Here is a 12,249-nt window from a genome sequence, read left to right as displayed (position 1 = left end):
CAGTCCTTTGGGGATGTCTAGGGCCACACTCGGGGCCCCCGCTTATCTAGAAAGCTCAGTGTAAAATGTGCTTACTCCAGAATAAAGCTAATTTGAGTATAGGTCTGCTTTATTAATAGGCATTTCAGCACCATGGACAGCTCTCATCTCCTTCTGTAACATATACTGCAGACAGGAGGAGAGAGAAAAGAGGGAAAACAGATGGAAGGAATAGAGGGGGGAGAAAAACTGAAGACATTGTTTTTTGTTTAGGAAGAAATGTAGAGAGAGAGAGACGGAGAGAGAGACAAAATAAATTGTAGATGGGATACTAGAGCCTGGTGCCCAACCTGCAGGCCTTTGTTTTCTTATTGCCCTGGTATAGCAATGATCTCTAGCAGTCTTATGTAATATGTCGCCAGTCTACGACTGTACCCTGAAGCATGTCCTCTGTCTCAAACAACTCCTATAGCATGTTTACAGTCTCTGACCATCTCCTGTAGCATGTTTACAGTCTCTGACCATCTCTTGTAGCATGTCTGCAGTCTCTGAACATCTCCTGTACCATGTTTGCAGCTTCTAATCATCTCCTGTATCATTTCTACAGTTTCTGACCATCAGTTGCAGTATGTCTGCAGTCTCTGACCATCTTGTCCGTAGTTTCTGATAATCTCTTGTAGCATGTCCGCAGTCTCTGACCATCTCCTGTAACATGTCTGCAGTCTCTGACCATCTCTTGTAACATGTCCGCAGTCTCTGACCATCACTTGTAGCACGTCTGCAGTCTCTGACAATCACTTGTAGCACGTCTGCAGTCTCTGACAATCACTTGTAGCACGTCTGCAGTCTCTGACCATCACTTGTAGCACGTCTGCAGTCTCTGACCATCACTTGTAGCACGTCTGCAGTCTCTGACCATAACTTGTAGCATGTCTGCAGTCTCTGACCATTTCCTGTATCATGTCCGCAGTCTCTGACCATCTCTTGTAGCATGTCCGCAGTCTCTGATCATCTCCTGTATCATGTCCGCAGTCTCTGACCATCTCTTGTAGCACGTCCACAGTCTCTGACCATCTCTTGTAGCATGTCCGCAGTCTCTGACCATCTCCTGTAGCGTGTCCGCAGTCTCTGACCATCTCCTGTAGCGTGTCCGCAGTCTCTGACCATCTCCTGTAGCATGTCTGCAGTCTCTGACCATCTCCTGTAGCGTGTCTGCAGTCTCTGACCATCTCCTGTAGCATGTCCGCAGTCTCTGACCATCTCTTGTAGCATGTCCGCAGTCTCTGACCATCTCTTGTAGCATGTCCGCAGTCTCTGACCATCTCTTGTAGCATGTCCGCAGTCTCTGACCATCTCTTGTAGCATGTCCGCAGTCTCCGACCAGCTCCTGTATCATGTCTGCAGTCTCCTATGGTGTGTCTGCTACCTCTGACACTGAATACTATGTGTGGCCCTTTGGGGGATGTTTAGGGCCACACTCGGGGGCCCCCAATATTTAGAAAACTGACCAGCACTGTATTAAGAGTCTAAGCTCGTTTGGCAGCAAGAAGTGGAGTCAGTGCCCTGTGGGCTCTGTAAAGAGCTGAGCAATTTATAAGCATTATATACTGTACATAAATGAAATACTTAAACTACCGGTCTCAAATCCTTTAATTCTATAAGAAAACTTCGGAAAGCCGATAAACATAACATAACATATACAGAATTAGCAGTATAAAACCTCCGATACAAAAGTCTTTTTAGACTCTTATTTTTCCTCAGCAGTAAGTGCACAAAATTACAGGGCCGAGCGGTTGTGACTTGTAATCCCATTAGTGATTTCATGTGCTGTAAAAGTTCCTTCCAGCGCACTGTGCGGTATGACATGGTGGCCAATCACAGCGCCATTCTCTGCGCTCAGAGATAACCCAGGAACCAGGGTCAGACAGTTGCTTGGGAGGCTGCTGTGGTGTAATCAGTGGAAAACCAGGTAAATGACCTAACATGGCTGTGTGCAGAAGAGGGCTGGACTCTCCAGACCGATAGAAGCGAAGGTTTCATTCACACCGGCACTTCTGCGCTTACGTTTTCTAAAGTCATCCGGGAAAATACAACTTGTCACTTTTTTCCCTTGCCGCTTGCTATGGGGGCACCCCAGCTGGGCTGTGAGTGTCCATGGACGCACACAGCTGGGCTTGGCCCCGCCCTCTCCTCACTGGATTTGACTGACAGCAGCAGAAACCATGGCCCAGATTCTCAAAGGGCTTACGACAGCGCAACGCCATTTGCGCCGTCGTAAGTCCTAATCTTAGAATCAGTTACGCATAGATATCCATTAGATCTGACAGGCGTAAGATCTTAAATTACATTTAAGATCTGACAGCGTAAGAGCCTTACGGCTCTTACGCTGTCAGATCTTAAATGTAATTTTTTTTCCCGCCGCTAGGTGTCGCATCGTCGTTTTCCCCGTCGTCTATGGAAATTAGCTATTTACGGGATATTCCCGAACGTACGCGCGGTCGACGCAGTGAATTTACGACGTTTCCGTAAGCGTAAACTTACCCCTGCTATATGAGGGGTAAGTTTACGAAGGTCCGTCGTATGCCATGTTAAGTTTTTCCACTGTTTACGTCGTTTTCCCAAGTCGTTCGCGAATAGGACTTTACGTCAATGACGCTCACGTCGGCGTCATTGATGTTTTCCGTCGTGAGCTGAAGCATGCGCACTGGGCTATTTTTACGCCCGGCGCATGCGCAGTTCGATCAAGCCGCCTCCTTTGAATTACGTGGCCTTACGCCAGGCCATTTACACTACGCCGCCGCAAATTACGGAGCAAGTGCTTGGAGAATACGGCACTTGCTCCAGTAATTTGCGGCGGCGTAGTGTAAATGGCTTACGCTATGCCGCTGCGGATTCTACGAGAATCTGGCCCCATGTCTTTATGGACCTTGCTTTGTGCACAGTTATGTTGGAACAGGAAGGGGCCGTCCCCAAATCGTTCCTACAAAGTTGGGAGCATGAAAATGTCCAAAACGTCTTGGTAAGCGGACGCCTTAAGAGTTCCCTTCACTGAAACTAAGGGGCCAACCCAACCCCTGAAAAACAACCCCCCTCACCATAATCCCCCCTCCCCCCATACCATAATCCCCCCTCCACCAAATGATTTGGACCAGTGCACAAAGCACGGTCTATAAAGACATGGATGAGCGAGTTTGGAGGAACTTGACTGGCCTGCACAGAGTCCTGATCTCAACCCGATAGAACACCTTAGGGATGAATCAAAGCGGAGACTGTGAGAAAAGACTTCTTGTCCAACATCAGTGCTCCTGACCTCACAAATGGGCTTCTGGAAGAAAGGTCAAACACTCCCATAGACACCCTCCTAAACCTTGTGGACGGCCTTCCCAGAAGAGGTGAAGTTGTTATAGCTGCAAAGGGCGGGGCCAACTCAATATTGACCTGGGGGGTACTTGCGTCCTCCCCCCCCCCCCAACTCAATATTGATTCCTACAGGCTAAGACTGGGATGCCATTAAAGTTAATGGGCTAGATTCAGCAAGAATTTACGTTGGCGTATCTATTTATACGCCGCGTAAATTCAAAGCTGCGCCGGCGTATCTTCTTTCTGTATTCAGAAAGCAAGATACGCCGAAATTAGGCTAAGATCCGACTGGCGTAAGTCTCTTACTCCGTCGTATCTTACTTGCATGTTTACGCTGGCCGCTAGGTGGCGCTGCTGTCGATTTCAGCGTAGAATATGCAAATGAGCTGGATACGCCGATTTAGAAACGTACGTGCGCCCGGCGGATTTTTTTGCGTCGTTTGCGTAAGGCTTTTTCCGGCGTAACGTTACTCCTGCTATATGAGGCATAGCCAATGTTAAGTATGGATGTCGTTCCCGCGTCGAATTTTGAAAATTTTACGTCGTTTGTGTAAGTCGTTCGCGAATAGGGCTTTGCGTAAATGACGTCCACGTCGAAAGCATTGACTATTTGCGACGTGATTAGGAGCATGCGCACTGGGATACGTTCACGGACGGCGCATGCGCCGTTCGTGAGAAACGTCATTTACGTGGGGTCATGTTTTATTTACATAAAACACGCCCACCTCTACAGAATTGGAGTTCGGCGCGCTTACGCCGGCAGATGTACGCTACGCCGCCGTAACTTAGGGCCCAGGTTCTTTGTGAATCCAGCCCCAGCCTCACTAAGTTACGGCGGCGTAGCGTATCTCAGATACGCCACGCCCGCACAAACTTACGGCGGGCTTTATGAATCTAGCCCAATGTGCGTGTAAAGGCAGGTGTCCCAATACTTTTGGTAAAATAGCGTACAGTATATGAAAATACGATTAGTTAGCCACACAGTAATCCACCCCAAGGCACATTTGGCAGGGCTCAGCAATGACAGAAGCCATCTCCATCTTACTGCACCAGATTTTGCTCTTAAACATTCCCACAATGCCATTGCAAACTTTACTGGCAATGGGAGTCCCCTGGCAGGTGGCTACATCAATGGGCTCAGATGTAGTGCCCTCAGTACTTTGATTCAAACAGAGATATTGCTGTAAGAGAGGCTGAGAAGTATGAAAAAAAAAAAAAGGTAATGCTGCATTGCTACACACTTGATTGTTCTGCATTGCCCTCGTCTCTCAGTTCATGTTTATGGGTCAGATCAGACTGAAGGGTCACAAAACTCTCTAGGTGGATTACCACGTAATTGATTTTCACATAGCAGCCACTCAGCGGGGAGGATGGTGACTGCTCTGACAAAATACACTCCAGCAGGAAAGAAGGACATTTGTCAACTCCACACACTGACAAAACCCAACGGTCATAGAGGTAGAAGCAGCCTCGGACAGGTCATGTTATTGACACGTTTCGCCCCACCCCTGGGAATTAGTGAAACGCGTCAGGGCATGGCCTGGACAGAACTGGCTGAGGCTGCTTCTACTTCTCTATCCGTCAGGCCTTGGTGGTGGTGTGCGGCGACAGGAACTTTCTTTGACGACTCATGAAAAAAAAAATGCACTGATTACTGTGTAAATGACACTGACAGGGAGCAGTAGATCTCGGTCATGTGACTAAGCAGAACAGGGAAATGCCTTGTTTACATAGGCATCTATCTTCCTGTTCTGCAGCTCCGTGACACGATCGTGGGACATAAAGTCCACGGAGTACCTGGCGGGGCGCACGCCCACTAAGCCGCAATTTAAAGGGGACGTACCTGTACGCCCATTTGCCCAGCCGTGCCACTGTGTCGACGTATATCGTTGTGCGCTGGTCGGCATGTGGTTAAAGGATAAGTTCACTTTTGAAAACATGTTCCATACATTTTTAGGGTGGAACATGTAACATGCTCTCAATGCTGCAGCTGCTCCCAGACAGCAGTACAGGGAGAAGTTCACCGTACTAACTTTAATTTTTTGAAAAATGCAGCAGGTTTTTTTTTTCTGGAATGCCCTGGGACTGACCGCACTGGTATGAACTATGCCTTTGGGGACCATATAACCTACTTTCCATGCATTTTTTATGCAGGGAAAAAAATGCACTGGACTGCATTTGATGTGAACTGGCCCTAAGGGAATTTAATAAGGGGTCAAAAATAAATCAAAGGAAGCTTCACAGGCATAAAAAGAACAGAATATTCAAATTATTGTATAATGTCTACTTGTGACTGGTTCTCTTTATTACCAGTTGTGCCCTAGAATCTGTACAAATGTAGCATTATAGCAGGTAGTAGGTGCCTTTTGCACTACTGTTAGGTAATTTCTCACTTAAAGCGGAAAGCAAACCCATCCATTCCTGGCACGTGCCGGAAATGTAACACTCCCATTGGTTGTGCTCTCAACCAAACTGTCAAACCATCCAATGGCTGGTGTCATGACTGGTCACATGTGCAGCAACCTGGCAGTTGTAGAATAAACAGAGGCCAAGATGGCGGCTTCCTCGGCTGAAAACGATGGGAGGGTTTACTCACAAGATAAACGTCTCCACTATTTGTATAATACTTCTTGTTCTTTATTTCTGCTCTGCAATGCAGGCCTCCCACCCATGTATCACGTTTTATGTATGTGCCGATACAGTAACGACTTACCAAAGTTTATTGCTTCCGGCCTTCCTGTAGATCCTCTCCATGAAGTCGGAGACGGTACCTGCGGGGAAGAAGGTGTCACAGAATTGAGTGCATTAATTCCAGATACACGAGACGTCACCTCGCCATCTCCACAGCACAGGAAATCTCTAATAAGACTATAACAGGCAAAGAGGCGAGTAATACGGTTCAAATGGGACCCCGGCCTCGTCTGCTCTCAAAGAACGTTTAATCATTAGGAGCCTCCGGAGGGAGCAGACTATGCGGGAATATTTATTACACCACTTCCAAATCACAGAATTCAAGAGAACGTGGGATAGGCAATGTTCTGCTTCATAACTTTGGACAGAATGATCTGAAGGCGTTGTGAGGACGGTAAAGGCGCCTACCTGCATCTTGATTTTGGAAGTAGCATGGTTGTCTGACAAAAGTGGGATTGTGAGACTTGTATTGAGAGAAGTATGGGGGGGGGGGGGGGGCACCACTACCGAAAAAGCCAGTTGCCTTGCCCTCGGATTGCTAATACTTTGATAGTCAGAACGAGCATGCAACCGCTAAAATCAGGATGGATACAAGACTAATGATTACCAGAATAACTGGCAACTCGGTGCCTTCCAAATCAGTACAGGATAAAATATGCAGACGAGTTTCACCCATCAGGTCTTAGTCATAGCAGTATGACTAAGGCACAGGTGGCAAACACCCCAGGCCGAAACTGGCCCGAGCAGAGGACCCCACCCTCCTGTTCTCACCATCTACTTTCCACTGTCATGGAAACAAGGAGACCACCTTGGCAACAAGAGTAAACACTTCCTGCTCTCTCCTTCTCCTCGGTCTTCCCAGCAGGGCCAGGTCGATGTGTAGCTGGGTGCATGCACGGCAACCGCATGAATTGCACGCATTTGCTGCGCTTCTCCATTTACTTGAATGTGCAGCATTCAGCATGCTTGCCGATTGCTTCAAGACAGATGAACTTTGTGGCTGCTGGATGTAAACAGCCCCATCCGCTGTCTATTACAGCTTAAAGGGGTTGTAAAGGTACAATTTTTTTTCCTAAATCGCTTCCTTTACCTTAGTTCAGTCCTCCTTCACTTACCTCATCCTCTGATTTTGCTTTTAAATGTCCTTATTTCTTCTGAGAAATCCTCACTTCCTGTTCTTCGGTCTGTAACTCCACACAGTAATGCGAGGCTTTCTCCCTGGTGTGGAGTGTCGTGCTCACCCCCTCCCTTGGACTACGGGAGAGTCAGAACGCCCACTAACATACAGCTCCTTTCTCTAGCTCCTGTAGTCCAAGGGAGGGGGTGAGCACGACACTCCACACCAGGGGGGGGGGGGTCTGATCATCAAAAATGCAACTCAACGTTGCATTTTTGCTTCCCCCCCAACCACAACTCTAAACAAAGCCTAAAAGTGACGCCTGAAAAGTCCCTATGGATTTATCTTCAGAGATGTGGTGCACGAAGAGATTGTTTTTTAGCACCCCCCCCCCCCCCCCCCCCTGCGGTATTGTCCTTACACAGGGTCACCTATATAAAGAGCTAGAAAACATGGAAGAACACTGAGGACATATTGGGTTAATCGGGGAAGGAAGAAGGAGTTTGGAGGAAATCTCTCCATAATGGTGAACGGTCCCTCAGGCTATTTTAAGTCTTTCTCATTATTAACTTATAATTTCCCGATTTGGGTCATCCCTGAAGAGGAATTGGCTAGATTAGAACAAAACACAGACATATTCAACTGCTTTTAATTAGCCAAAGCAGACTTTGCTTCTTACAATTAAATGAACTCGGAAGAATCTTATATTTTTTTGCCGTTTAATTGCTCGGAAGCCGCTAACGGGAGATTAAAAAGCCAAGTCAGGAACAGGTGCTCCCTGATCCATGTAATTGATGACTTAACCCTGATCTTCCCAGACTCCAATGTGTTGTGTTTTGTGGGTCTTACATTAAAGCAGCAGAGACACAGGACTGCATGCAGTGGCTATGTTTAGGTCTGACAATCTCTAAGGCTGGGTTCACACTACTACACTACTTTCATCCTACTTTGCTCTGTGTTCAATGTTTCCCTATGAGAGCGTCTTGTAGCGTCCTACACAAGTCGGTCCGACTTTGAAAATGCTCCCTGTACTACTTTTGGTCCTACATTGATCCTACTTCAGGCCCATTGAATATCATTGAAGTCGGACCAAAGTAGTATCCTGTTCATGAAAGTAGGATGGATGTAGGACCAATGTAGGATAAATGTAGGACCAATGTAGCAGAGCAAAGTAGGATGAAAGTAGTGTAGTAGTGTGAACCCAGCCTCAGGCAGGGTTTCTCAACTCCAGTCCTCAAGGAGCCCCAACAGGTCATGTTTTCAGGCTCGCCATTATTTTGCCGAGGCGATTTGATCAGTGTTTTCACTGCCTTAGGCTGGGTTCACACTATACTACACGACAGCAGTACAACTTTCATCCTACTTTGCTCTGCGACATCTGTCCTACATTGGTCCTACATTGATCCTACATTGGTCCTACATCCATCGGACTTTCATGAACAGCATACTACTTTGATCCGACTTTGTGATAGTCTGACTTGTTCTTTGACCAATCAAAACAATCCCAGAGTGAGATAAATTCTTTTTACTGCTGCTGTAATCACAATGTCGGATGTCAAAAGTCGGATGGTAAGGACAAGGCTCCTACACTTTGGTCCGACTTCAATGATATTCAATAGGCTGAAGTAGGATCAATGTCGGACCAAAGTAGTACAGGGAGCGTTTTCAAAGTTGGACCGACTTGTGTCGGACCAGTTAAGACGGCTCTCATAGGGAAACATTGATTTTCACACGTCATGCTACATGAGCTCCTAATGTCGGAGCGTTTGTCGGACAAGTGTGAACCCGGCCTTAGTAATTACCACAGCTGTTTCATCTGAGGGAAATCCTGAAAACATGACCTGTTGGGGTGCCTTGAGGACTGGAGTTGAGAAACACTTGCTCTAAGGGCCCTTTCACACTGGTGCGCTATTGATGCCACCTTTCCAGAGGGACAAAAGCACATGCAAAATTAGATTTTTAACATTGCTGCACTGAGTTTCCACAGAGGTTTGAAGTCTTGCATTTCTCATCTTTGGTGGCCTTTTAAAAAGCCCACCAAAGATGCACCTTCTATTGAAGTCAATGGGAAATGCACGAAAAAGGCACCAAAATACACAACCAGGTTTCCCTTTTAGGTGAGTTTTTGTGATCACTATGCTGGTTGTTAGGGAGCGGGCACCTGCCGGTGACCTTAGCAACCAGTGAATAGATGATTAAGGAGTCGGAACATGCCCCAGCACAGCCTTCTGCCCCCTTCTTGTTCACCAGTAGTGCCAGCTCTAGATCTATATATAATCTGGCCTTCCATTGCCTCCTCCCCTCAGACTCAGGACACTTACCTGTCCTGGGAGCCTGCGATGTCGCCCCCCTGAGGCTGATCCGTCCTTCGGATCTTGTCCCGGCGCCGCCATTCTCACTAATGGAAACAGGCAGTGCGGCTTCACTGCCCGTTTCCTACTGCGCATGCGGTTTGTGAATGGGCGGCTGTCTTCTAAGACACACACAGGTTCCAAAAGACAGCCCGCCCCATTCCCCAGAAGACAACGCGAGGAGGGCAAGAAGGAAAACCACCGTGGAATAGGAAGTGGCAGATTAGTAAGATCTGCCTAGCAATCGCCGTTTCTGGTAAGTAAAATTTTTTTTTTTTAGGGTGGACCTCCACTTTAACAACCACCATCCTTAAACAATGAATAGCCAATTTTAAGGAGCTGGCACCCGACAGTGCCCTTAACAACCAGCTATTCATGCATGTGGGCTGTAATACAATGCATTAAAAAGGCATAGTGTGTTTTAAAAGTGCTGCTATGTAAAATCTACTGCGCTGCAGTGTGAAGGGTCAGTCCACCCATGTGGGTTCTGATGAGTTAGGCAGGCCATACACGGGTCGAATTTCAAAAAAAAATTATTTCGAAAATCTTACCTAAGAATTTTCATTCGTATTTCGCACCCTTAGTGGGCTGCAGCAACAGCCGATTTTCGTTGCGGCCATCGAATTTGAGTAAATCGGACATGTTGGAAACTTTTTGAAAAACAAATGATTTTCGAATCAATGATGGGAGAATCGTGCGAGAAATGTAAATCGAAAAAGAAATGTGCAGGTGCAAGGAAAGAAAATAAGATTCCCAGACACGAAAATTATTTTCTGTAGCAATATGAGGTGAAATTGAAGTCTTGGTGGGTCGAATTTCGAAATCAATGGTGGCGCCATCAGAAGACAAAACGCACAAATTTTCTGATCTTAAAAAGAAAATTCTTTCGAAATTCGACCCATGTATGGCCAGCCTTAATCCACCCGATAGTCACTCCATCGCTCAAGGCCCCAAATTTTTTATTTTTTTTTCGTCCACAGTATAAAGAACAGTCGCTTAGAATAATCAGGCAAGTTTATGGATACTTTTAGACAAATACATTTTCTAAGCTGTGACACTCACCTTCTTTCGTTATAAAATGGGGCCCTTCCCGTTTTATCAGTATGCTGAGTAGGATGGCCTGGGAAGCCATACAAGTGCAGTCCTAAGAAAAAGACAGAAGAGAGTATAAGGCCCTGGTGCCCAACCTGCGGCCCTTTGGTATATGATGTGTGGCCCTCAGACCGCAGCAATCAGTAGTGGCAACATAGATTAGGGTAATACCCTGCTTGACTCCCTCCCCTCAACCTGGCGGCACCCACCATACCAGTTCCGGGCGCTCAGAGCATAGAATACATAGAGTGCATGGGGTGGGGCAGCAGTTGCCAGGGTTTTTTTTTGGAAATCATCGGGCAACTGTCCCTGAATTACTTCCATCTGACTGCTGGTTTGTTAAATATACACACACTCCCGGTGGTTGTGTGTAAAACACCTGCAGCTACCGTCGCAATTTCTACATCGGCAGCAGCGAAAACGTTACGTCTAGGGAAAGGGGCACTGTGTTGCTGTTTAAAGTGGGTGGGGAAGTAAATTAGTGACCAGAATAGGGTTCGAATACTGCTGCTTTCACTGAAGCAAAAACTGCCAAACCAGGCGCGCTAAACTTATAGTAAAAACGAAGAAAGAGGCTGCACCCTATTGAAATCCCACTAGTAATGTTACTGTGTATTGCTAGTATTAGACACACTCCACACCCAGAGGTCACACCCCTCTGACAGGTTTCACCCCTCCTAGGGCTTAATCATACCTCACCTATACCCAACAAGCAAGCATCTTAGTCTCAGTTTCAGTGGTGGCTGGTGCTCAATATCTTGAGGGGGGCGGCAAACAAACCTGGCCACCTCACTCGCACTACCCTGACCCCCACCCCCAGGAGGCCGATGATGAGGTGGTGCTGGAATCCGGAGTAGGGCTCCTGCTGCTCCTCGCTCCAGCTTGCAGAGGGAAAAGCCGGGCCGTTGCTTCTCCTCCTGGCCAAACAGGAGGTGGGTCCTGAGACCCGATTGGCCAGGAATCCCAACACTCCCGGCCAATCGGGTCTCAGGACCCGCTTCCTGATCGGCCAGGAGGCGAAGCAGGAAGACATAAGCGAATATTAATTTGCTAATGTCACACAACTGGGTGGGCTCAGGGCGCAGCGCCCTCAAACCCCACCCTTTTTTGAAGCCAATTAGAGCCTATTCCCTGCATGTAGAATAGGGGGGCCCTGCAGGAGCAGTGGCCACTGCTCAGTTTATAGAACACCCGGGTATGCTGGGCCTAAGCAGCAGGTCCAGCTGTGCGTTGTCTGGATCCAGGAAATGCTAACTTACACTGAGCTTCTGCAGGATCTCATAGGTTGGCCGGTTTTTCCATTCTGCTGTACTGATCTCTGGCTGCTTTTCCATGTCAGCGCTCGGTATGCTGGATTGTCTGTTCACTTTTGAATGTTTAGGCACGTCAAGCTCTTCAAAGCTTCTGAACTCCGGCATCCTAAGAAGAAAACGGTAATCCATTGGTGTGAATGACACAAATTTAAGGTGAAGCTCTAGGCAGACAGCTACAAGCACTATTAGCTAGATTCATAAAGGGCGTCCTAACTTTGCGGCGGCGTAGTGTATAGTGTTTACACTACGCCGCCGTAAGTTAGCGAGGCAAGTACATGATTCACATAGTACTTGCCTGCTAAGTTACGGCGGCGTAGCCTAAAGCGGGCGGGTGTAAGGGCGCCTA

General features: G+C 47.4%; 1 protein-coding gene across 3 annotated transcripts in view; it reads right to left on the bottom strand.

Moving 5' to 3' along the window:
- PHKB (phosphorylase kinase regulatory subunit beta) overlaps window positions 1–12,249 on the bottom strand; it is a 237,979-nt gene that overhangs the window by 29,871 nt on the left and 195,859 nt on the right. For all 3 annotated transcript variants that reach the window (XM_040329505.1, XM_040329504.1, XM_040329506.1), the window contains 3 exons: window positions 11,850–12,009; window positions 10,561–10,642; window positions 6,053–6,110 (listed from right to left, as the gene is read on the bottom strand). In XM_040329505.1, coding sequence (XP_040185439.1) covers window positions 6,053–6,110; window positions 10,561–10,642; window positions 11,850–12,009 — 300 coding nt within the window. The remainder of the gene's footprint in view (window positions 1–6,052; window positions 6,111–10,560; window positions 10,643–11,849; window positions 12,010–12,249) is intronic.

The sequence above is a fragment of the Rana temporaria genome, chromosome 11 (genome assembly GCF_905171775.1).
Source record: "Rana temporaria chromosome 11, aRanTem1.1, whole genome shotgun sequence".
Classification (NCBI taxonomy): domain Eukaryota; kingdom Metazoa; phylum Chordata; class Amphibia; order Anura; family Ranidae; genus Rana; species Rana temporaria.
The sequence above is the reverse complement of the archived record's forward strand: the minus strand, read 5'-3'. Positions and strand labels throughout refer to the sequence as shown.